Raw genomic sequence first — 26,335 nt, forward strand, 5'->3', positions numbered from 1 at the left:
GTGCGGTCCCTGGACCAGCTCCACCATCTTCATCTGCAAACCTGTTAGAAATGCAGGTCCTTTGGCCCCTGCAGCAGACCTGCCGAAACACTGAGGATGAGACCAGTCGCCTGTGTTGCAACAACTCACCTCCTGGTGAGTCGAATGTTCGAAAAAGTTTGAGAACCACTGCTTTAGAGCTTGCTTCACACTTCCTTATCCATTTCATATCACCTACTCCCTTGATTATTAAAAACAAAAAAGACTAACACAACATTGTAAAGCAACGATACCCCAATAAGAAATATCATTAAGAATTTCCAAAAGAAAAATGTATTTGTTTTCTATCCCTGATTTAATAGAAACTCTTGAGATAATTTAACCAAAGTTTCTCAGCCTGGACTTTGGGGAAAAATAAATAGAGACACACAGAGAAAGTCCTGTAAGAAAGGCAAAGTCATCTTTAGCTTCCTGAATAAGTAAGGATCAGAAAGGCTAGGCATCGTGCCTTGTGGTCAGCCAGTATGTGGAAAGGATGGATCTTGGTCCACTTTAGAATTCCTCCCCCACCTGCCATCTCTGGAGGGATCTGGGAAGAGTGCTTTATAAGAGAGAGTAGAGACTGGAAGAGTGACTTCCCTGAAGGAGGCGGGTGTCTTGCTGGACTCCCCGGGGCAAACCAAGATGAGGAAGAAACTGTCCTGGAGGCCAAGTATCATGACAACGCCAGGAAGGGAGGCACTTAACGCTCATTCTGCAGATCTTGTCTGTGCTGAGACCTTTTCAGACGTTATTTCACTTCTGCCCCATTTGCAAAACATACGGAGATGGGGGACTGCTTAGACATATGTGTGCCCTTTCCAAAAAGAGATGAGAAAATGGAATACAAGAGAAGTGGAGAAGCCTGAGTCTCTCTTGTCTGATGCCTTGATGTTGTTGTGTAAGTTGGGTCCAACGCTTTTGCAGCCCCATGGACTGTAGCCTGCCAGGCTCCTCTGTCCATGGGATTTCCCAGGCAAGAATACTGGAGTGGGTTGCCATTTCCTTCTCCAGGGGATCTTCCCCACCTAGAGATCAAACCCATGTCTCCTGCATTGGCAGGCAGATTCTTTACCACTGAGCCACCAGGGAAGCCCTGTCTGACGCATAGGTTTTTGCTTTTTCTATATCTCTGTTTTGCTGAACTGATAGATGCCTGGCCTCTCTGCAGTTAATGAGGTCACCTGTCAGTCAAGAGTAAGCAACATGGCTGGTATCAACGCTTCACCTGGACGAGCTGAGAGAAGTCTCACACAACTGTGTGGCAAGGGAATTGTATCCATGGTTTGACATCTGGGGAAACGGAGGCTCCAAGAGGCAACATCATTTGTCAGAGTTACAGGTGTGGAAGGGCACAGATTCAATGTGGGCACCTGGAGGAGGGCATGGCAACCCACTCCAGTATTCTTGTTTGGAGAATCCCAAGGACAGAGGAGCCTGGCAGTCCACGGGGTTGCAAAGAGTCGAACACAAATGGAGCCATTGAGCATGCACGCACTCACTTTGATGTCAAGCCATCTTGCTCTTTCACGCCCCATTGTTCACAGTGATCTTTCAGGTCCCTTCATAGGAAGCCTGGTCTCTCCAGAGTCACAGGTTCAACTCTCACTCTCTACCCATGAACTCACTTCATCTCATACTCTTGCTAGTTGAGAGACTCTGCAAAATTGCTTTTGCTTTCTCAGCTTGTACGCCAGATCTCTAAAACATTTGGGCTACCTACATCTGATTTGTGAGCCCAGTGAATACTTTTTTTTCCTTTGAGTAATTCCAATTAATTATTTTCCATCACACTATATAGTCTATTACCCTTACTGTTCAGGATACTTACCAAGAAAATCAGTGGAATGTGAGGTCAGTTTTCTATACCTATTATAATTATTATTTTCTATTGTTGTTGATCAGTCACTAAGTCATATCCAACTTTTTGCAACCCCATGGACTGCAGCACGCCAGGCCTCCCTGTCCATCACCAACTCCTGGAGTTTACTCAAACTCAAGGCCATGGAGTCAGTGATGCCATCCAACCATCTCATCCTCTGTCATCCCCTTCTCCTCCTGCCTTCAATCTTTCCCAGCATCAGGGTCTTTTCAAATGAGTCAGCTATTCACATCAGGTAGCCAAAGTATTGGAGCTTCAACTTCAGCATCAGTTTTTCCAATGAATATTCAGGACTGATTTCCTTTAGGATGGACTGATTTGATCTCGTTGGTGTCCAAGGGACTCTCAAGAGTCTTCTCCAGCACCACAGTTTGGAAGCATCAATTCTTCAGCGATTATTTTCTATAGCTATTATAATTATTATTTTCTGTACCTATTATTTAATAGGTTCGTACTTCTGGCAGATATTTGACTTCCTGTCATTGATTAGGGAAGTTAGCTTGTGCATCTTTGACTTTGTCTCTCTCTTTTTGGGGTGAATTTTTAAAAACACTCTTAATTCTAATTATAACTTCTCCCCAAGATAATAGGAGGTTATACTCTTGAATATTTATGAGGCTTCTGAGGCGGTGACAAGCCTGTGCTCAGTTGGTGAGGCACGTTCTAGGGATCCATCCCACCCCACACCCTAAAGTCATGGATGGGACGCTATGAGCAGGGCCAAGAGCACCCTACGCTCTGGACGGGCCAAAGTGGACGTTAAAGAGAACCCATTATTCCTTTCCTGCTCAACCGAAGAGTCATTATGCCCTGAGGCACTCAACCAACTGTGATGAACTATTTTTCAAAATCAAAGTGGGTGTCTAGCCAGCGGTACTGGGAGGGGTAGGGTGAGGATGAAAGGAAAACTTGACCACAGTCATGAACGCACTGAGAGGCTGCGCTGGGGGACTTCCCCGGTGGTCCAGTGGTTGAGGATCCGCCCGCCAGTTCGGGGGCCACCGGTTTGATCCCTGGTCTGGGAAGATGCCACATGCCGCAGAGCAACTAGGCCCGTGAGCCCCAGCTACTGAAGCCCTTACGCCTAAAGCCGGTGCTCTGCAACAAGAGAAGCCGCCTCAATGAGAAGCCCACGCGCACCGCAACTAGAGAAAAGTTGGGCCAGCAACGACGGCTCAGCACCACCAAAAAGAAATAAATAACTCTGAAAAAAAACAAAAGAGGCAGCACTGGGCTTGAAATCCTAGAGATTGATTCTACATGAATACCTCTAACCACTGGGAAGCAGAGAGAAATTACCAATGATTCTAGCAGCAAGGCAGTGATGTGAGGTTCAACTTTATCTTCTGCCAAATGGAGAGATACATGGCACTGGGTTTAGATTCTTGCAATACCAACTCTAGAACTAGAAGAAAATATGAGCATTCATGTCAGAGGGACACTAACTTTCGAATTCTGAATTTCCCACAGATTTGTTGGGGACGTTAGCTAAGTAACGACTATCTTTTATAAGGGTTGTTTAAGATCTGTATTTCATAGATGCACAGCACATGAGGAAGAAAAGGTGATCAGCCTTCACTGGTGTCTGTTGTTTTTTAAGAGTTGAGTCATTGTAAATAAGATATGTGAATTCTGAAACCTTGTGTATACTTCTGCTGGGACAGCCATAACAAAACATCATGGACTGGGTGGCTTAAACATCATGCATTTATTTGCTCATGGTCCTGAAGACTAGAAGTCCATGACCAAGGTGCTGGTGAATTCTATTTCTGGAGAAGGGTCTTTTCCTGGCTTGTGGAGGCTACTTCTTGCTGAACTTAAGGTCTTTGCTCTGTGCTCATATGATGGGGCAGGGTGGGCGGGTAGAGAGAGAGAAGGCAAAGAAAGTAGATCTCTGGTGTCTCTTTGGGGACAGATGTGCATTTGGGGGGAGACACCATTCAGTCCTTAATACCCTGATTTATCTCTGCAAAATGAGATTGTTGGTATCAGCCTCACTTATACCATGGGAGAATCTGAGGTTATGGGCATGAATTGTGAGTCAACATAAAAAAGCAAAGATATCTTGATTCTCAGAAAAGTTGACCCATACCCACATGTAAACAACTGGAACTTAATGTTAGTCTGCAGCTGTCGTGCAGTTGATAATTTCAAGAGAGAACTAGGGGAAATTCCCTGGTGGTCCAGTGATTCAGTCCCTGGCGGTCCAGTGATTCAGTCCCTGGCCAGGGAACTGAGATCCCACAAACCACAAGCCCAGAACCAAGCAAAACAAAAAGAGAGAGAGAGAGAACTAGAGATGTGAGAATTCACTGATTGAAGAGATAGTGGGTGAGCACTTGGTTCGAGGCCAGAAATGTCTGGGCTTGAATGTAATATCTGCCTCTTTCTCACAGGGACACTCTGAGCAAATTGGATTCACCTGTTCTAATCTGGTTTTTCTCATCTATAAAATTGGGGTCATCAGGGGCTTTCCCTTTCCTAGTGGACCAGTGGCAAAGACTCTGGGCTCCCAGTGCAAGGGAGGGGGGCGGCCCGGGTTCTATCCTTGGTCAGGGAACTAGATCTTCCATGCCTCAACTTAAAGATCTCACATAGCCAAACAAATAAATAAATCTTTTTAAAAATTGGGGTCATGAAAGTATTTTTCATTTTTCCCACCAGACCTGCTCATCCTGCCTTTGCATCTCTGTACATGACACAACCATTCCCTGGGACGCATGGGTCCCACTGGAGCCACCCTATCCTCCTCTCGTCCACTCTATAGAGCCAATCTGCCAGCCAGTCCTGCAGACGCTACCCCTGAAATCTATCCTAAGTCCAGCTACCTCCCACTTCTGCCAGTGCTGTGTCTCCAATCCAGCCACAGTCATTATCCCTTTGAATCACGACAGCCACCTAACCAATTTCCCTGATTTTTACCCCTGTCTCCCCTAATTCCCTCCACAAGGAGCCAGTGCATTTTTTTTTTTTTTTTTTAGTATTTATTTTACTGTGCCAGGTCTTAGTTACTGCATTCAAACTCTTAGTTGCAGCATATGGGATCTAGTTCCCAGACCAAGGATCGAACCCCAGCCCCCTGCATTGGGACGGTGGCATCCTACCCACTGGATCACCAGGGAACTCCTGAGATCCCATTGCTTCTAGGGTGATAACCTTCCATGACTTCAGAAAGAATGCCAACGGCCCTGCTTGATCTGACCTCCCAAACCCTTGTTCAAAACAAGCTCTCTCCTGCTACTCCTCAAACGTCCTAAACACACCATCTTTTATATCTGCCAGCCGGTCTTTCAGAGACTCAATTTCTCCAACGCTTCAGGCAAGACTTCACTCCCTCTCTTTCTTCAGATCTCCGTGACTTAAGGCCATCTGCTCAGAAAAGCCTTCTTATTTCTGAAAGAGAAATAGACCCACAGACCTAGAAAAAAAATCTTATGGTTATCAAAGAGGAAAGGGGAAGAAGAAATATATTCAAAGTTTGGACCTAGCAGAAACACACTACTCCATATAAGTACATAAACGTCGTGGTCTGACTGTATAGCACAGGGAATTATACTCATTGTCTTGTAATAACCTGCGATGGAAAAGAATCTGAAGAAAAAAAATATATATATATTATTTTATAAATTACACGTTTATAAAAGAATACATATACACACATAAATAAAATTGTATCACTGTGCTGTATACTTGAAATGAGTACAACAGGATAAATCAACTATACTCAAATTAAAAAAAAAATTTTTTAAACAAAGAAAAGAAATGGATAAACAAGATCCCTACTGTAGAGCATAGGGAACTATATCCAATCTCTTGGGATAAACTGTAATGGAAAAAAATGTTTTAAAAAATAATGCATATATGTGTCAACCTGAGTCACCATACTGCCCAGCTGAGGTTGGCACAACATTGTAAATCAACTGCACTTCCTTATTTTTTTAAAGCCTCCTTAGTCTTCTGTCTAAAGTTCTGACCCCCATAGCTCGCTCTCTCCTTCTCTCTTAGCCTGAGTTAGTGGTCTGCACAGGGCTTATCTCCACCTGGCCTGCTTCTCCACGTTCATGCCCAGATATCCTTGTCTAGGACCCTGCGTGCTTAATGCTTGCTACCTCTCTCCTCCAAGACAGTGTGGACTCAGGAGGCAGCCTTTCTCCTGATCAATACTTTATCTCCAGTAGAATGAAACAGCCTGAGATAAATAATAATACGTGTTCAGCAGCCATTGTTTTAGACTTTGGGTTTTTTTTGTTTGTTTTTTGGCTTGTGGGATCTTCATTCCCCGATCAGGAATCAAACCTGTCCACCCCATGCAGTGGCAGTACAATGTCGTATCCACTGGATCATCAGGGGATTCTCCAAATGAATGGGTGGCCCCCTCAAAGGCTTGGTGGGAGAGATTTATATATCTGAGCAAAATTGTCTTTGTTAAGTCCTCAACATTCATTGGAAGGACTGATGCTGAAGCTGAAGCTCTGATACTTTGGCCACCTGATGCGAAGAACTGACTCACTGGAAAAGACCCTGATGCTGGGAAAGATTGAAGGCGGGAGGAGAAGGGGATGACAGAGGATGAGATGGTTGGATGGCATCTCCGACTCAGTGGACATGAGTCTGAGTAAACTCCGGGAGGTGGTGATGGACAGGGAAGCCTGGGGTGCTGCAGTCCATGGGGTCGCAAAGAGTGAAACATGACTGAGCGACTGAACTGAACTGAAGTAATGATTACTGTTGAGAACACTGTTCCTGCTGTCAGACTGCCTGGATTCAGCTCCTGGCTCCTCTATTTGAACCTCGACTGCTTTATGCCTCACTTTGCTGACATACAAGCTGGAGTAACAACGGCACCTAAGGACTCCCCTAGTGGCCCAGCGGCTAAGACTCTGTGCTCTCAGGGCTGGGGGCCTGGCTGCAACCCCTGGTCAGGGAGTGACCCCCCACATGCTGCATCGAAGTTTCTATGTTCTGCAACTAAGGCCAGGCACAGCCGAATAAATAAATGAAACAAAAATAAATACTGAAAAAAAAAACAATAGCACCTAATTTATAAGATTGCTGTATTATAAGGGTTATTCTGTGTAATGCGATTAAAACAATTCCCTGGCACAGAGTAAGTGCCCAATAATTGTTTTCTTTAATCTTTGCTAAGGCTAGGAAAATCTGCAGGAGATGTGGGTTCAATCCCTGGGCCAGGAAGATCCTCTGGAGAAGGGAGTGGCAACCCACTCCAGTATTCTTGCCTGGAGAATCCCGTGGACAGAGGAGCCTGGTGGGTTACAGTCCATGGGGTTGCAAAGAGTCGGACACGACTGAGTACTAACACATGCACACTGTTAGAAGAACTATTAGGACAGCTAATAATAATAAAATCATTATGTAAAAATTATCACCATATTATATAATCCTATCAAAGTCTCTGTAAGGTAAGCAATAGTATGAATCCAATTTGTGGATGGAGAAATCAAGGTTGAAAACACACAATTTGAAGCGTAACCACTGGTAAAATGTGGGTTTGGAATTCCAATCTCATGTTGTCTGATTCCATACTACATGACCTTCTTGGAAAGGGCCTCCCAAGTTCACAAAATCATGCTTTACTCCAATAGTGAAGTAGAATTTTTCTCTTTTACATGAAGCTTGAACGGTGATGGGCTCAAGCCTGACCCCTAGTGGATTTCTTGAGGAGAACACAGGAGGGTTCCCTTTCCTCCCCACTCTGGCCAATACTTACCTTTGACATTTTGATGATAACCATCCCACCCCTGAGAGGTGATACCTAATTGTGGTATTGGTTTCAATTTCCCTGATGATGAGAGATGTTGAATACCTTCTCACATATTTGTTGGCCATCTGTAAGTCTTTGGAAAAATGTCTATTCCAGACATTGTGGAGAAGAGTTTGGAGGTTTCTTTAAAAACTAAAAATAGAATGGCCATATGCTCCAGCAATCTTACTTCTGGGTATATAGTCAAAGGTAATAAAGTCACTACCCCGAAGAGATGTCTGTACCTCACCCCAAGTTCATTGCAGCGTTAGTCACAACAGCCAAGATCCAGAAACAATCTGCCTCCCTCGATGAATAAATGGATAAAGAAAATGATATATATCATTATGTATGTACAACTGTAACTGTGTGCTATGCTCAGCTGTATATAATGCAATAATATTCAGCCCTAAAGAAGAAGGAAATCATGCCATTTGTGACAACGTGGATGAACTCAGAGGCATTATGCTAAGTGAGATAAGTCACACAAAAAACAGTGTGTTAGTGACTCAGCCAAGTTCAGCTGTTTGTGATTCCATGAGCTGCAGCCCTCCAGGCTCCTCTGTCCATGGAATTCTCCAGGAAAGTATACTGGAGTGGGTTGCCATTCCCTTCTGCAGGGGATCTTCCCAACCCAGGGATCGAACCTGGGTCTCCTGTATTGCAGGCGATTCTTTACCAAGTGAGCCACCAGGAAAGCCCTTATTACTCCTGGTACCTGGGAAAATATTACAGGGGATACTTGGTATCACACTGAGCCAAGAGCATGGGGAACTTAAGTCAGGATTCAATCTCGTGTTCCTAGAATTATCCATTCTAATTACTGGATATTCCATTTTTAATGGAAGATTCTTTTTAGAGGTTCCAAATAGGAAAAGGAGTACATCAAGGCTATATATTGTCACCCTACTTATTTAACTTATATGCAGAGTACATCATGAGAAACGCTGGGCTGGAGGAAGCACAAGCTGTAATCGAGATTGCTGGGAGAAATATCAATAACCTCAGATATGCAGATGATACCACCCTTATGGCAGAAAGTGAAGAAGAACTAAAGGGCCTCTTGATGAAAGTGAAAGAGGAGAGTGAAAAAGTTGGCTTAAAGCTCAATATTCAGAAAACAAAGATCATGGCATCTGGTCCCATCACTTCATGGCAAATAAATGGGGAAACAGTGGCTGACTTTATTTTTCTGGGCTCCAAAATCACTGCAGATGGTAACTGAAGCCATGAAATTAAAAGACACTTACTCCTTGGAAGAAAAGCTATGAGCAACATAGACAGCATATTAAAAAGCAGAGACATTACTTTGCCAACAAAGGTCCGTCTAGTCAAGACTATGGTTTTTCCAATGGTCATGTATGGATGTGAGAGTTGGACTATAAAGAAAGCTGAACTCAGAAGAATTGATGCTTTTGAACTATGGTGTTGTAGAAGACTCTTGAGAGTCCTTGGACTGTGAGGAGATCCAACCAGTCCATCCTAAAGGAGATCAGTCCTGGGTGTTCATTGGAAGGACTGATATTGAAGCTGAAACTCCAATACTTTGGCCACCTCATGCGAACAGTTGACTCATTGGAAAAGACCCTGATGCTGGGAAAGATTGAGGGCAGGAGGAGAAGGGGATGACAGAGGGTGAGATGGTTGGATGGCATCACCGACCCAATGGACATGGGTTTGGGTGGACTCTGGGAGTTGGTGATGGACAGGGAGGCTTGGCGTGCTGTGGTTTATGGGGTTGCAAAGAGTCAGACACGAGTGAGCGACTGAACTGAACTGACTGAACTTTTTAGAGGATCGCCTATTCCTCATGAAAAACTAAAACGAGCCTTCTGGGTCCACAGAGATGCTGTTTCCAGACTTAAAAAAAAACAAAAAACAAACATGATCTACAATATTTAATTAACTAGTTTGTTGTTTTTGTATTCAATTGAAAATGAACCCTCGCTCATAACCAGTATTCAGTAGCTCCTGAAAAGTTTAGGTATTTCCCATTATCTAACAGTTTGGCCACCTGATGGCAAAGAGCCCACTCACTGGAAAAGACCCTGATACTGGGAAACATTGAGGGCAAAAGAAGGGGGAGGCAGAGGACGTGATGGCTGGATGGCATCACCCCGACTCAATGGACGTGAGTTTGAGCCAACTTTCGGAGATAATGAAGGACAGAGGAGCCTGGCGTGCTGTAGTCCATGGGGTCGCAAAGAGTCAGACGCGGCTTGGTGACTGAACAACAGCAACTTTCTCCTGTGCACTAAACCCTGTTGCCCCTTTGGGGAAGTCTTCCAAGGAGGATTACGGCGTACACCTATAGAGTTACATCAGTGTGTGTCTTCACTATGATCGAGCCTCCCCTTCATTCAAGAGGCTTTGAGTCTATGAACTGACTCATGCTGGGAAATCAGGTAAAGGGCTTTGATCCTAGCATGGGGGCTCAAGGTTGGCCCTTTGGATCTTCCCTGTCATAGGTCTTTTAGCGAGCTATCTGTTGTTTTTATTTCTGAAAAAACTTTGTTTAGATCATCACCACCAGAGGTCTCCAAGGGTCCACCATTCCCTAGGCTCTAATTAGTTAAGTGATCCCTGTTGTCTGGCATTATCACCATGGTCTCTTGGCTCCTTAAGAAGAATCAGTTCTAATGAGGTGGATGAAACTGGAGCCTATTATACAGAGTGAAGTAAGTCAGAAAGAAAAACACCAATACAGTATACTAACAGTATGCATTAGTATACTGAACACATATATATGGAATTTAGAAAGATGGTAACGATAACCCTGTATGCGAGACAGCAAGAGAGACACAGATGTATTGATGTCTTTTAGACTCTGTGGGAGAGGGCGAGGGCGGGATGATATGGGAGAATGGCATGAAACATGTACATTATCATATATGAAATGAATCACCAGTCCAGGTTTGATGATACAGGATGCTTGGGGCTGGTGCACTGGGATGATCCAGAGGGATGGGATGGGGAGGGAGGTGGGAGGGGGGTTCAGGATGGGGAACACATGTACACCCATGGCAGATTCAAGTCAATGTATGGCAAAACCAATACAATGTTGTAAAGTAAAATAAATTAATTAATTAAAAAAATTATACAAAGAAAAAACTTGAAAAAAAAAAAAAGAAGAATCGCTAACACCTGGATTCACTCACTGCCGGTTCTGCCCATCTCCATTGAGAGAGTTAAACCCATTTCAAAGATGATTCTTTCTACCAACAATTCCAGACTAGAAAGACAAATCAGAAGCATTCTTTTTAGAGGATCACCTAACCCTCATGAAAAACTACAACAAGCCTTCTGGGTACACAAAGACAATGTTTCCAGACTTTCTTTTTTTAAAAAACCATGATCTACAGTATTTAATTAACTAGTTTGTTGTTTTTGTATTCAGTTAAAGTATATTTGATTTACAATGTCATGTCAGTTTCAGCTGAATAGCACAGTGGTTCATATAAATATATACATATTCTGTTTCAGATATATATATCTGGATTGGATTCTTTTCCCTTATAGATGGTAACAGAATATTGAGTATAGTTCCCTGTGTTATACAGTAGGTCCTTGCTTTGTCTATTTTATATGTAGAACTGTGTTTCTGTTAGTCCCAACCTCCTACTTTAGCCCCCCTTCCCTTTTGGTAACCGTGTTTGTTTTCTATGTCTGTGGGTCTATTTCTGTTCTGTAAATAAGCTCATTTATATATATGTATATATTCCACCTGTAAGTGATATCATATGATATTTCCCTTTCTGACAGTAAGAATACATTTTAAAATATGATCTGGTATATATGGTGATTGTAGCCATGAAATTAAAAGACGCTTGCTTCTTGAAAGAAAAGCTATGACCAACCTAGATAGCATATTGAAAAGCAGAGACATTACTTTGCCAACAAAGGTCCATCTAGTCAAAGCTGTGGTTTTTCCAGTAGTCATGTATGGATGTGAGAGTTGGACTATAAAGAAAGCTGAGCGCCAAAGAATGGATGCTTTTGAACTGTGGTGTTGGAGAAGACTCTTGAGAGTCTCTTGGACTGCAAGGAGATCAAACCAGTCCAATCTAAAGGAAATCAGTCCTAGGTGTTCATTGGAAGGACTGATGCTGAAGTTGAAGCTCCAATACTTTGGCCACCTGACAGGAAGAGCTGACTCATTGGAAAAGACCCTGATGCTCGGAAAGATTGAAGGCAGGAGGAGAAGGGGACGACAGAAGATGAGATGGTTGGATGGCATCACCGACTCGATGGACATGAGTTTGAGTAAGCTCTGGGAGTAGGTGATGGACAGGGAAACCTGGCGTCCTGCGGTCCATGGGGTCACAAAGAGTCAGACACGACTGAGTGACTGAACTGACTGACTGACGTATATGTGTATATATGGAAGGCTGCAGACATCAATACTATGAAGAGGGAAGTTCCTATCTATCTAGGTCCTAGTTCTTTCAATAGTAACAAAAATAGCTAATATTTATTGATTACTTTCTAGTGTTAGGAACCATGCATGATACAGTTGCATACTCTGTGGGTCTCATTATTCATGGATCCCATATTTATAGAAGTACTTACTTGCTGGAATGTATTAAGGACCACAAAGTCAATAGGCACCCATTGCCTTTGCAGAGTCCTTCACAGAACCGAGCAGAGCAGTGATATCGTTGAGGATCTCAGTGTCTCTGTGTTCCCAGTTGAGAGAGAAGACAACAGATCTCCATCTTCCTGTTTCAGCCTTCGTACTACAAACGGTTCCGTTTGCAGTGCATGTGTTATGTTTTCTTTCTGGTGATTTTTCTGTTTAAAATGCTTCCGAGTGTAGTGCTGATCTACACTCTGGTGTCTTAAGCCCAAGGAGGCTGTGATGCATTACCTGGAGAAAATACATGTGTGAGATGAGACTCCTTCAGCCTTCAGTTATGCTGCTGTTGGCTGTGAGTTCATTGTGAATGATCCAACAATATGTATTGAATAAGGTGTCTTTAAACAGAAACACATAAAACCAACCTATGTGTTGATCAGTTGGTGGCCATGTTGTGAACGTGTCACCCTGTATTTCACTCTGGAACCATGAGTCACCAGTCACTAACTCAGCATTCATGGCAACTTTATCGGACATAACTATGGCGAATAATGGGAATGGAGTGTATCGTTTTATGTGCACGGTGAGCCATGAGACGTCTACTGTGCTTATTTTATTTTTAGTAATATTCTCATTTTATTTTATTAAATAGTGACTTATCTGGCTTTGCCAGATCTAAGTTGTGGCATGTGAACTCTTAGTTGCGACGTGTGGGAATTAGTTCCCAGACCAGGGATTGAACCCCTGCATTTGGGAGGGCAGAATCTTAGCCACAGAACCACCAGGGAAGTCCTTGTCCTTATTTCATAGATGAGGAAACCGAGGCTTAGAGAAATCAAGGAAATTGCCTGTCATAAGTGGCACAGTCTGGATTAGTAAATATATCCCTTTGATGACATGCTTGCTGCAAATATATTCTTTGACCGTCAATGAATTCTTTAAGGAAGATCACAGGTGTTTAGGAAATAGATGTCCTCTGCCAATGGGATTTTTTTCCCATTGTGTGAACTGGGCTGGAAAAGATCGAGGGCAGGAGGAGAAGGGGGTGACTGAGGATGAGAGATTGAATGACATCACCGACTCAATGGACATGAGTTTGAGCTAACTCTGGGAGGTGGTGCAGGACAGGGAAGCCTGGTGTGCTGCAGTCCATGGGGTCACAAAGAGCTGGACATGACTGAGCAACTGAGCTGAGCTGAAGGAGAAAAATAGAAAATGTGAACGGGGCGGGAAGACTCAGTGCAGGGAAATCACCTGAAGGTACTTCTGGGATGACATATGGATGGAGTGGGTCAGAGAGGCTCAAATCTGAGTGTACACAGAGATTACCCGAGGACCTTAAAAAAGTGTGTAAATCAATTGGCACTGGATACTGTTCCTTACAAATGTTCCAACAAATGATTCTTTGTGTTGCTGTTCTTATAAAAAGAATCTTGAGAGTCTGCAAAACCACAGGGAACGATATTTTTCCCTTCCTCCTGAAACTCTACCTCCTAGTCAGTATCTAAAAAACTTTTTCGTGGTCCCGAGGCATAGGGGATCTTAGCTCCTCACCCAGGATTTGAACTCACACCCTCTGCTTTGTAAGGTGAAATCTTAACCACTGGACTGCAGGGAAGCCCCTGTAGTCTGAATTTTGATTGCCTTATTTGTTGGTTAATTTTATGGGTCAACTTGGCTGGGCCATGATGCTCAGATATTTGGTCAAATGTTGTCTTGGAAGTTAAGGGGAATTTTTTTTTTTTGAGGGGGTGAGATTTATTTTTATATATGTGATTAATCTATTTGCTGTTTTTACATATGTTTCATTTCATTTTTTTCCAGCTTTCCTGAGATATATATGATCTATAACTATGTAATATAAGGTAAACAATGTGATGATTCAATACATACATATATTATGTGAAATGATTCCTGTAATAAGGTTAGTTAACACCTTGATCACCTTGCAAAGTTACCATTTGTGTCTGTGTGTTGAGAGCATTTAAGACTGACTTTCTTATCAATTTTCAACTACTCAATATTAGATCTCCAGAATTTGTTTATCCAGAACTGAAAATGTGTACCTTTTCATCAACATTGCCCATTTCCCCCACTCTCTCAGCCCCTGGCAACCACCAGTCTACTCTCTGTTTCCATGAGTTTAGTTTTTTTAGATTCCACATATAAATGAAATAATATGGTACTTGTCTCTCTCTGGCTTCAAAGACGAAAAAAACTTTCTCTCATGCATCTTTGTTCATCTCTTTCTCTATAATATTGCTCATGGCAATGCTATAGGGTAGAACTCTAACCCAGAGAGTTAGAGGTGGTCAGTAAACAGTGAGTTTTCCATACTAATTGGTGGAGACTGGATGTTGGCAATCCAGTTTTAGCTCTCTGCAGGGTAAGTGCCATCAACCCCTTTCTATGCTTTCAGTTCAGTTCAGTTCAGTCGCTCAGTGTTGTCCGACTCTTTGCAACCCCATGAACCACAGCACGCTAGGCCTCCCTATCCATCACCAACTCCCGGAGTCCACCCAAACCCATGTCCATCGAGTCGGTGATGCCATCCAACCATCTCATCCTCTGTCATCCCCTTCTCCTCCTACCCTCAATCTTTCCCAGCATCAGGGTCTTTTCAAATGAGTCAGTTCTTCGCATTAGGTGACCAAAGTATTGGGGTTTCAGCTTCAGCATTAGTCCTTCCAATGAACACCCAGGACTGATCTCCTTTAGGATGGACTGGTTGGGTCTCCTTGCAGTCCAAGGGACTCTCAAGAGTCTTCTCCAACACCACAGTTCAAAAGCATCAACTCTTCTGAGCTCAGTTTTCTTTATAGTCCAACTCTCACATCCTTACAGGACCACTGGAAAAACCATAGCCTTGACTAGATGGACCTTTGTTGGCAAAGTAATGTCTCTGCTTTTTAATATGCTGTCTAGGTTGGTCATAACTTTCCTTCCAAGGAGTAAGCATCTTTTAATTTCTGTGCTTTACTGCATCTCTAAATGATTCAGCATGAACAGAGGACTAAAACTCAATCCGATGGCATGCTCTATTAGTCAGGGATCTTGCTTACAAACCAAAAAAGTTGGTTAATTTAGACAGTGCTGTGTTTAGTCACTCAGTCATGTCCGACCCTTTGGGACCCCGTGGACTGTAGCCCACCAGGCTCCTCTGTCCATGGGGATTCTCCAGGCAAGAATACTGGAGTGGGTTGTCCCTCCTCCAGGGTATCTTCCCAACCCAGGGATCAAACCCAGGTCTCCCACATTGCAGGCAGATTCTTTACCATCTGAGCCACCAGGGACGCAATTTAGACAGACAAGCAACTTCGTGCAAATTATATTAGGAGAGGCTCATGAGTACTGCAAAGTATGTGAAAACTTCAGAGCTGAAGGAAATGAAAGTTTGGTTCTTGACAAGTGCAGGTGAAGGTGACGTGAAGGAAACCCACCAGGTCCTTCTCTGCGGTGGGCTTTCTCTCTCTCTACTTTAGGGTCCTCTATTCTTTCCTCTATATCCGGTTTCTCTTGAGTCTGAAAATTCAAGTTCTCTGTGATGGAGGAATGTGTCTGAAACCATATCCATCTACAGTGGCCACCTGGCTCTATTTGAATGCTTGAGCCATAGTCACTCCATTTTGATTTTTTTAAAAATAATTTTATTTATTTATTTTTGGATGTTCTGGGTCTTTGTTGCTGCACGCGGGCTTTCTCTAGTTGTGGTTCACAGGTTCTAGAGCACAGACTCAGTAGTTGTGGTACAGGGGCTTAGTTGCTCTGTGGCATGTGGAATCCTCCAGGACGAGGGGTCGAACCAGTGTCCCCTGCATTGGCAGGAAGATTCTTACCTACTGCACCACCAGGGAAGTCTGAAACTCATTCTTTTTTTTTTTTTAATATTTATTTATTTGGCCATGTTGAGTCTTAGTGGCAGCATGCAGAATCTTTAGTGGCAACATGTGGGATCTAATTCTCTGACCAGGGATGGAACCTGGGCCCCCTGCCCTGGGAGTGCTGAGTGGTGTCAACCACTGGACTGCCAGAGAAGTCTGAGCCTCATTCCAACACTTCACCTAGTCAACACCCATGTTTCCACCTTCCGTCCCGTCTCAATTATCACTTATTTTTTGTTTTTAAAAAAATTATTAAAATAATGAATTTTAATACATTTTATTTTTTTAGGTGCACAGAAAAATTGAGCAGAAGATACAGAGATTTCTCATATAACCTGCACCCCCATTACAGGAACAGCCTCTCCATAATCAAAATTCCCCAACATCGGTTCTGATCTATGAACCCACATTGACACATCATTACCACCCAGAGTCCATACACTTTTTTAAAAGGACCCAATTTTACATAATCAGCAAGTTAAAGTGCTGAGGCTCGAATATATATATATGGACCTTATAGTCCATAATCAAAATCCCAATTTATTTACAGCCAATCACCTTCCATTCGTATCTCAGAATAAAATTCCTTTAATGAGAGTCTTACATGCTCCTTTCCCAAGCAAAATTGTACAATCTTTCCCATGAGAACAACTGAACATCTTCATGCCCTCCCCTAAATAAATCTCACCATCAGTCACAGTATTTCCAAACCTTGTCCTTGTTATAATTCTGGGTCAGTGAACACCATGCTTTCCCAAACGAATCCCCATCCTTGGTACATTCCCAGTAAATGAGGTGTCTGTACCAGAAGGGAAACACACATTTTGCAAAGTCTACAGAGAAGAGAGAAGCAATCAAAATAAGAACACTTTTCATTTTGTACCTTGTCTCTCTCATCACACACACACACACACACACACACGCACATGCATACATGTTCCCACTCCCATCTGCTCTGCTCTGTTCCATCATATGCATATGCAAACAGTATCGGTGAGGGATTGAGGTTCTGCTGAAAGGTTTCTTTTCAAGGTAACATGGTCGAAGCACTCAGATGCTTGGTGCAATGTGATTTTTCTCACTGTCAGAGAACCGTTCATCCCTTATTTCACAATTTAATTGACTGTGAATTCCCTTTGCAGAACCCTCTTGTGATCTCACCCACCCCCAGTGCCTCCACCCCAAGACCAATATCACCACCTTGAATTCTGAGTCAAGACTCTCACCTTCTTCAGAACAGTACTTCCAATATCCTTCGTAAGTTTCATTCAAGGAACACCACTTGTGTTTTACCTTGAACTGGACACAGTCATAGAAGATTCCATCTCTATAGTGGAATGGAAAGAAACACTTGCCCTCTAGAGAAAACAAAGATTCAGGTCATCCCTCTCTGGGACTGTTCATTGAGTTGTTATGTTACTTCCTGCTAGGGGATAGAAGGGGGTTTATACTCAAAAGTCAGAATCAGGACCCAATTTTATTGAGCAATATTGAGTCACACAATATAGTGGAGCTGTTGGAACTCTATTAATAAAGGTTTTTTTTCCGCTGTTTGTTTTATACTCCTACATCCATCCCACTATTTTCTATGGCATCAACAGTCTTGAAATTTTGCTCAGAATTTGACCCCAGTTCCAGAAATATATCTTAAGCTTAGAAACATAAATGTAGGCATCTATCTATTAAATGATTACCACCACCTCCCGCCATATCTCTTTTCTTTATTCTCTTCCACCATCATACACCCTCATCCTCACACACACACACGCACGTACACACACAGCTATTTATACTATTATATTTGTGGTTTATTTCCATACCTGATAATATTAATACAGGGTATTTCTCAACCCCAGCACTGTTTTTGTTCATAATATTCCTAATTACTATTGGACATTTTTTTTTCTATATTAACTTTAAACTCAGGTATTTTTCTATTGGATTGGCAGAAATTAAAGAGCAGAAACAGACAGTGCCAGCGAAATTTCAGAGTGGTTTCTCCATCTTGTTTTTGTTTGTTTTGTTTCTTGGCTGCACCATATGGGATCTAAGTTCCCCGACCGGGGATCGAACCCAGTCACCTGCATTGCAAGGCAGATTCTTAATCAATGGACCACCAGGGAAGTCCCTATATTACATTTTATGAAAGGAGAAGAAAGATTATATTTTTAACCAGGAAAATATCCCACTGATTTCCCTATGTTTACATTTTTTTAAAAAAAAACATGCTTTTTAGCAGAAGTTTTCTGATCAACTTACCTTTGACTTCTGGAAGATGAGTTATAGTTTCTGAAAAATAAATTTGAAGTTGACATTTATTTCATTATTCCCATGTCTTTCATCCAAGAACATGGCATGATCTTCTACTTTTTTAGGAATTTGGTTTCTGTTCTTCAATATGATTATATCATTTACTTTATATAAGTCCTGCATATTTCTTGCTGATGTAGCCCCAAAACATTTTGTGACATTGATATAAAACAGAATGACTTCATTTTCCATCAGTGTCTAGTTGGTTCTTACCAGTATAGAGAAAAACTACTGATTAAAGCATTGATATGTCTATCTTCAATTCAGTCATGTAGCCTGATTCTGTTTCTAAAACTAGTCATCTACTAGTCTTCCTAAGGACTTTAAGTATACAACCATACAATAATTTTGCCTGTTATGTTCTGCAGGCTTACAGATTATTTCCTTTTGAAAATAGCACATACATTAGAACCACCTCCTTCCAATGATTTTCATCAGTTCTATTTACAATAGACACCTCAGTGGTTTCCTGGTTTTAGTTGGAATGACACTAGGATTAAGGATGGTCATTTCAGCATGGTTAATAACAGTAAAAGAAAAGAGAAAAGAATCCAAAAATATCAGTCACTAAGGGAATTTTAAAACAAAATATAGCTTTATAACATCATACAAGCATCAAAAATGATGAGCATATAAATAGATATGGAAACATTTACACTTTGTTTTCAGATGACAAAAGGCATTTTCTATTTCATTTCATTCTATAAGATGTTATCTTTGAAAAATAAAATCATATTATAAAATTGTATGTAATGAAGATATTTGATGACCTAAAAATATTATCAGTAAAGCATACAGTAAAATTATGATTTCTCTCTTCTTTTTTCTTAACTATTTTTTAACTTGGAATGTCCTTTATCTTATATACAAGGACATAATATAGCAGTTTCATGAAAAATATGATTTCTCACCAGGAAAAGAAGTACAGTATTCAATTGCTTCACATTTTATTGCAAAATTTTAAAAGACTTTTCAACTCACCCATAGTTGGTGAATATTTATCTGAAAGACACAATTTTAAACAAATTTTCATTTCACTAGATTTAGCCTTTAAAATAAAATAAAAAGAAAATACTTTACCAAATTATTCTAGTAAAAATAATATTTTAAAGGTAAAAATTCAATGTTTATTTCCAGTGGTGTTATTGTGGGTGACTTCTAATTTTTCCTTTTGCTTTAACTGTACTTTCCAAATATTGTGAATAAGGCACAATTAAAGTTATTTTTTTAAAAAAGAAGAAATTCAGCAGGCAAAAGTAAATGATTTACTTTTTCCACCTTCCCTACAAAATAAATCACACAATAATAGGAAAAATGTATTTTATCATTTCACCGTTATTTCTTGTTTTGTTTTATTCTATTTCTTTTCAGTACTGTCTGCAAAGTAAAATTTGAAGCAACTATTTACTTAACTGTCTTAAAATGAGGTCCAATTAGTTTTAGTGTCTATTAAAAAAGGATCTTTTCATTAATTTCACAGGTTTGTTGTGAAGATTAAATCAAAAACATATGTTTTGAGCTAACTGCCCAGAGAGTAGTTAGCAAGCACTTCGAATATGATAGCAATTGTACTGCAATGATAAGGTTTTCTCTTATTACAACAACCCTGATTATTTTCTACTATGAAGTGTAAGACTTATTTAAGCTTGCGATGTGATATGCTTAGTCGCTTCATTCGTGTCTGACTCTTTGCAACCCCATGGACTGCAGCAGGCCAGGCTCTCATGTCCATCCATTCGGTGATGCCATCCAACCATCTCATCCTCTGTTGTCCTCTTCTCCTGCCTTCAGTCTTTCCCAGCATCAGGGTCTTTTCCAAAGAGTCAGTTCTTCGCATCAGGTGGCCAAAGTATTGGAGCTTCAGCTTCAGCATCAGTCCTTCCAAAGAATTTTTAGGGTTGATTTCCTTTAGGACTGACTGGTTTGATCTCCTTGCAGTCCAAGTGATTCTCAAGAGTCTTCTCCAACACCACAGTTCAAAAACATCAGTTCTTTGGCACTCAGCTTTCTTTATGTCCAACTCTCACATCCATACATGACTATTGGAAAAAGCATAGCTTTGAGTAGACGGACTTTGTCGGCAAAGTTATGTCTCTGCTTTTTAATACGCTGTCTAGGTTGGTCATAGCTTTTCTTCCAAGGAGCAAGTGTCTTTTAATTTCATGGCTGCAATCATCATCTGCAGTGAGTTTGGAGCCCAAAAAATAAAGTCAGTCACTGTTTCCAACCACAGTGCCTCAGATTTTCTTCTATAAAATGAGGACCAAAACTTTACCTACCCCAGGAGACTATTAAGGGGGCGGCAGAGGATGAGATGGTTGGATGGCATCACTGATTCCCTGGACATGAGTCTGAGCAAACTCCCAAAGATAGTGAAGGACAGGGGAGCCTGGTGGACTTCAGTCCATGGGGTCGCAAAGCATGGGACACGACTGAGCGACTGAACAACAAGGGACTGTTAGGAGGAACAGATTATTACACATATAAAGTACTTAGAATATTGCCTGAAACAAAGAACTTAATAGCCTGTAGCTGCTATTGTTACCAAGAATGTTCTAACTAGTGAAATATTATCACCATCATCATCATCACCATCATTTCATCACAACTGTCATCATTAATAAGATTCAAGCCAATGTACAAGATACTGGGTTGGCCAAAAGACTTCATTTCAGATTTTTGCATAATATGGGAAAACCCGAGCAGACTTTTGTGGCCAACCCAATACTTGTTTCACAGTATCACCTGTGTGCTACATAAAATTATAATGTGAGTCTCACTGCTTAATGCTAGAAATTTTTTCTTCCATTCACACAGAAGGGAGGGCATTAGACAATTCTTTGGAGTATGTGGAAATGCTTGCATGACACAAAGATTTTAAATATTTTTAAAAGGAAACCTGACCTAATCAAAACAGCAAAGAATTATACAGCATTCGTGGTAGGAATGTAAAATAGTACAGCCTCTAAGAAGTTTCTCAAAAGATTTAAAATAGAATTGCCATAGGATCCAGTAACCCCACATCTGGGTATTTATCTGAAAAAACTGAAACCAGGGTCCTGAAGAGATCTGCACTAGCACGTCTTATCATTGCAGCACTATTTACAGTAACCAAGACATGAAAGCAACCTAAATGTCCATCGATGATGAATGGATAAAGATGTGCTCCATATACAGAACAGAATATTTTTCAGCCTTAAAAGGAAGGAAATCTGGCCATGGGCAAAGATATGGATAAATCTGGAGGGCATATTATGCCAAGAGAAATAAGCCAGACCTAGGGGGAAAAACACTGCATGATTCCACTTTATATGAAGTGTCTAAACCAGTCAAACTCATTCTGTGAATGTTGTCACTGCAGTTTACTCGCTAAGTTATGTTCGACTCTTTTGTGACCCCATGGACTGCAGCCACCCACCCTGGAGAAGGAAATGACAGCCCACTCCAGTATTCTTGCCTGGAAAATTCCATGGACAGAGGAGCTTGGTGGGCTATTGTCCGTGGGATTGCAAAGAGCCAGACACGACTGAGCAACTAACACTTTGCTGAAGTTTAACTATTAGTGTTAGCCAGTGGGCGGTCCAACCCCACAGGAGACAGAAATGGTAACAGGCAACAGATGACAATCCCAGAACTCTGGGTTTACATGGCATGTCAGGGTCTGCCCGCCTGGACAGTCCTTCCTGCAAGTGACCCCACTGTCATGGGATCCCTGAGTACGCCTCGAAGCTTGTTCTAGTGGAGAAATTACGTTTTGTGCATGGCACATTTCTCACCCTGGAACAAGATCAATCGGATGAGCCTTCTGTGAAGTCTGGCCAGGTCAGTCGCATGTCCAACTTCAGGACAGGCAGATAGGTGATTTAGCTTGTTGTTGTTGGTCAGTCATGTCCAACTCTTTGTGACCCCACGGACTGTAGCCTGCCAGGCTCCTCCGTCTATGGGGTCCTCCAGGCAAGAATACTGGAGTGGGTTGCCATTTCCTTCTCTAGGGGAATTTTCCCAACCCAGGGGTCAAACCCATGTTTCCTGCATTGGCAGAATAATTTTTTATCATGAGCCACCAAGGAAGCCCAGGTGATTTAGCGCTTACATTCTTCCTTCTAGCCTGTGAACTACTGGAGTGGAGGTACTCATGTCATTTAATCTCTGCTTCCTGTGCTCCTGAAAAAAGGAAAGTGTTAGTTGCTCAGTCGTGTCCGACTCTTTGCGATCCCGTGGACGGTAGCCCACCAGGCTCCTCTGTTTATGCAATTTTCCAGACAAGAATACTAGAGTGGGTTGCCATTCCTTTCTCCAGGGGATCTTCCCAACCCAGGGATTGAACCTGGGTCTCCTGCTTTGCAGGCAGATTCTTTACCATACAGGATCCAAAACCTACTATCTCATTGCTCCTAAGATGCTAAAATACTTGGCTTTTCATGTTCAAACATTTCCAATAGCAGAATGCCCCCTTACACCTGCTGGCATCTTATTATCTGCAGATCAGGTTGCTATGGAGACGTGGTGGTTATGCGTGCACTGAAGAGGACAGTATTCAAGAAGTCAGCATCAAAACGAGTAGTATGGATGTCTGCGGCTCAAAAGAGAAACCCCTGGAGACAAGAATAGGCTTTCTTAACCTCTGGGTTACAAGAGGAGAGAGAGGCAGTGAATAAGCAACAGTTTCAAAGACTCAAAGTAGATCACCCACTACCTACTTGTTAAGACTGGCTCACTGCCCAGGACCAATGAGTTTTAGTTGTTTTATGCATTGTTTCAGGAAATGCTGCCATCACTGAGATTCTGCGCAGCCAAAAGATAATGTTATATGGAAAAATACGACTTTAATAATTCAGAAGGCCAGACACAACAAGCGGAGAAATTTTAGAAACATCTTAACTAGCTTCTTTCACGTATAATCTCCTTCTTATGAATGTACAAAAGTGACATCTTGTAAAAAACCTATGTATAAGCAAAAGTGTTGTTTTTCAACAAGTGTAAAAAAAATCTAACTGATAAGGTAGTACTAGTCATACCAAAAGCATCTTTTCCTTTTTTAAAAACAATTTAATCAATACTATGTTTGATTTGTCTTTCCATGCAAAGATGACCTGAAGAATACTTGAAAGTAGTTTGTGCAAGATCATAGTTTTTTGCCATTCCATAAAAAAGTTGTTTTGACAACTCTATGTAAGTCTCTTCAGACATGTAAGAAATGCACCCATAATGAAATCCCTTCTTTTATTGCCACTTCATAGCAGTTGAAGGCAACATGATTTTGGTAAAGAGAATTAAACAGTCTTTCCAAAAATTAGTTCCATTTTCAAAACATCTTCATAAGGCATTTAAAATATATTAGCATGTGAATTCCCTGGTGGAGCAGTGATTAGAACTCCGTGTTTTCACTGCCAAGGGCCTGGGAACTAAAATTTCACAGGCCTCACTGTGCAGCCAAACCTTCCATCCCCGCCCCCCCCCCCCCCAAAACAAGACAAAAGTACATAAACAAAATATATTAGCACGAAAGGAGACACGTGGTCATCAAGGAACATGACTTCTGTCAACAAAATTTTCTAATTCACATTCCTGTTCTTTGTCAAATCATCTTATTAAAAAAAAAAAAAAGCCTAGGGCTTCCCTGGTGGCCCAGTGGTTAAGACTCCATGCTGCCAGTGCAGAGGTCATGGGTTCAATCCCTGGTCAGGGAACTAAGATTCCACATGCCAAAAGAATTTTCTAAAAAATTAAAACAAAAAAGTTCATCAGTGGATTGTGTCTATTTTATTTTCAAAAATAAAAAAAAAATACAAAGAGTATCTTTTTCTTTCTGAGGGACCACGAGATAAAGATGGCCCTTACCCTTCATGGCGTCTCTGATTTGACTGCATATGGCAGGAGAGGTTTTCAAATGTCCAGCCCCAGATACTGTCACACCGCTCCTCACCTCCATGTTGGGGACCAGCCACACTGTGGAGCCAGGAGACTGAAAGCAACAGAAGCCCCACGGGCAGCGCCATGCTCCTCCCTCCAGGGAGCAGTGGTCCACCGGGGCGGACCCTCAGGAGTTTATAGCCACAACCCCTGTCTCCTCCCTGTCCCCTCCCCTTCATCCCTCCTCCTCTTTCTCCTTCTTCTGGTTTTCCATCAACCCCAGTCTCCTCCTTCCCCTTTCCTCTTCTCACCTGCCTTCTCCACCTTCACCTCCTCCTCTTTCTTCACCTTCCTCTTCTCTCTCTCTTGGCCCCAACGCCAGACCTCCTCCTTTTTCATAGGAAGATACACACACAAACACACACGCAATAATAAGTTGGCATTCAATAAGACAAGGATTAGAAGTCACCACAAGGAATTTCCAGTTGTTTGCATGACAACAAGGATCACAGGAGCAGTCAGAGATTCATCCAAGTCTTGGACCTTGCCGGTCTTCGAAAGCCCGGGCTGAAGAATCCCCTGCAGGATGCCAGAGAGGCTGGGGGAAGCAGGTTTGTTTCAGGAATACAAACATCTCGGTGTACGCTCTGTGAAACTTCGGTGTGAGCCAAGGTTCTCTCGTGGCCCTTGATAATCTAGCTAATGAGTTACAGGTGACCGTGCAGTTCTGGGAATGAGCAATGCACCATTTATGGTCACTTACACCCCACAGCTCTGAGAAGTGAGGTTAATTGGTCAGTCATGCAGTGAGCAGTACAAACTTGGACTCAGTTATAGTAATTGTTGCTTTCTCTTCTTGTTCGTAAAAAAACCAAACAAACTACTGGCAGCGCTAGTGGTAAAGAATCTGCCTGCCAATGCAGGAGATGCAGAACATTCGGGTTTGATCTCTGGGTCGGAAAGATCCCCATGAGTAGGAAATGGCAACCCACTCCAGTATTCTTGCCTGGAAAATTCCATGGACAGAGGAGCCTGGAGGCTACCGTCCATGGGGTTGCAGAGTTGGACACAACTGAGCGCATGTGTCTGTGCGCGTGTGCACACACACACACACTTCCCTTCATCCTGGAAAATTCTCAGGCTCTAGGAGCTTCATTATCCAGCTGAAACCTGTCCACTTCCTTGTAGCTCAATATCCAGGAACTCTTTCTCCTCTGTTCATTAATATTCTTGTCTAAGATCCCAGCCCCCGCAAGACCCCATTAATATATCCATGATTGAATTTTATGAGCCTCATAGATATGCATGAGATCCCCTTGGGACATCATTAACCATGGGGTTATCCCACCCAAACTGCCCCTGATTGTAACCACTTACAGAGAACCCTCCTTGGGGGAACTGCAGTCTTATCCTACAGACGGGTTGGAGCCAAAACAATCGGGCCAGTCCCCAGATAATCCAGCGATTTTGGAGGCAGAACCTTAAAGAGGGCTCACGGAGAGAGCTAGGGCGGAAACGACTCTCTTAAAGGTATACCTCAACCTAGAAACCGGGACCGTGTGAGAATCGGGACCTGGGGGCCCCCACAGCAAGGAAGGGAGGGGTCTAGAGCAGCGCTGTCCACTGGGACAAATATGATGTGAGGTGTTTATATCATGGTGGTCACATTGATAATAAGAAAAATAAGAAGAAACAGTGCCATTTAAAAAATAATAATTTTGTTGAACCATGATATCTAAAAAATCACCTTAACAGGTCCTCAACATAATATTGATGAGATACTTTACATTTTTTTTCACCCTGCATCTTCAGAGTCCAGTGTTTTATACTTACAACCTATGGTGATTCGAACTCGCTGCGTTTCAAATGCTAATGGGCCACAGGTGGCCACCATATGCAGCTCTAGAGCTCTGGAAATGAAAATCCAGAGAAAGCGGAGGAGGAAGCCTTGAGGGCAGGTCAGGAGTGGGTGAAATCACATTGTGTGAACAATGTCATGCTAAGGAATGCTGCCTTTATCCTGACTTTGGGGGAAAGAGACGGAAGAAAAGGAA

General features: G+C 42.2%; 1 protein-coding gene across 1 annotated transcript; it reads right to left on the bottom strand.

Moving 5' to 3' along the window:
• Nucleotides 1–16,385: 16,385 nt before the first annotated feature.
• LOC122691099 (binder of sperm protein homolog 1-like) lies at nucleotides 16,386–25,683 on the bottom strand. The gene is made up of 7 exons (XM_043897892.1): nucleotides 25,659–25,683; nucleotides 24,593–24,671; nucleotides 24,355–24,435; nucleotides 19,410–19,430; nucleotides 18,378–18,407; nucleotides 17,345–17,476; nucleotides 16,386–16,951 (listed from the first exon to the last, which is right to left on the bottom strand). Exons 3-7 carry the CDS (start codon nucleotides 24,425–24,427, stop codon nucleotides 16,809–16,811), a joined length of 399 nt encoding a protein of 132 aa, XP_043753827.1. The 5' UTR covers nucleotides 24,428–24,435; nucleotides 24,593–24,671; nucleotides 25,659–25,683; the 3' UTR covers nucleotides 16,386–16,808.
• Between the last annotated feature and the right edge of the window lie 652 nt (nucleotides 25,684–26,335).

This window comes from Cervus elaphus, chromosome 4 (assembly GCF_910594005.1).
Source record: "Cervus elaphus chromosome 4, mCerEla1.1, whole genome shotgun sequence".
NCBI classification, from domain to species: Eukaryota; Metazoa; Chordata; class Mammalia; order Artiodactyla; family Cervidae; genus Cervus; species Cervus elaphus.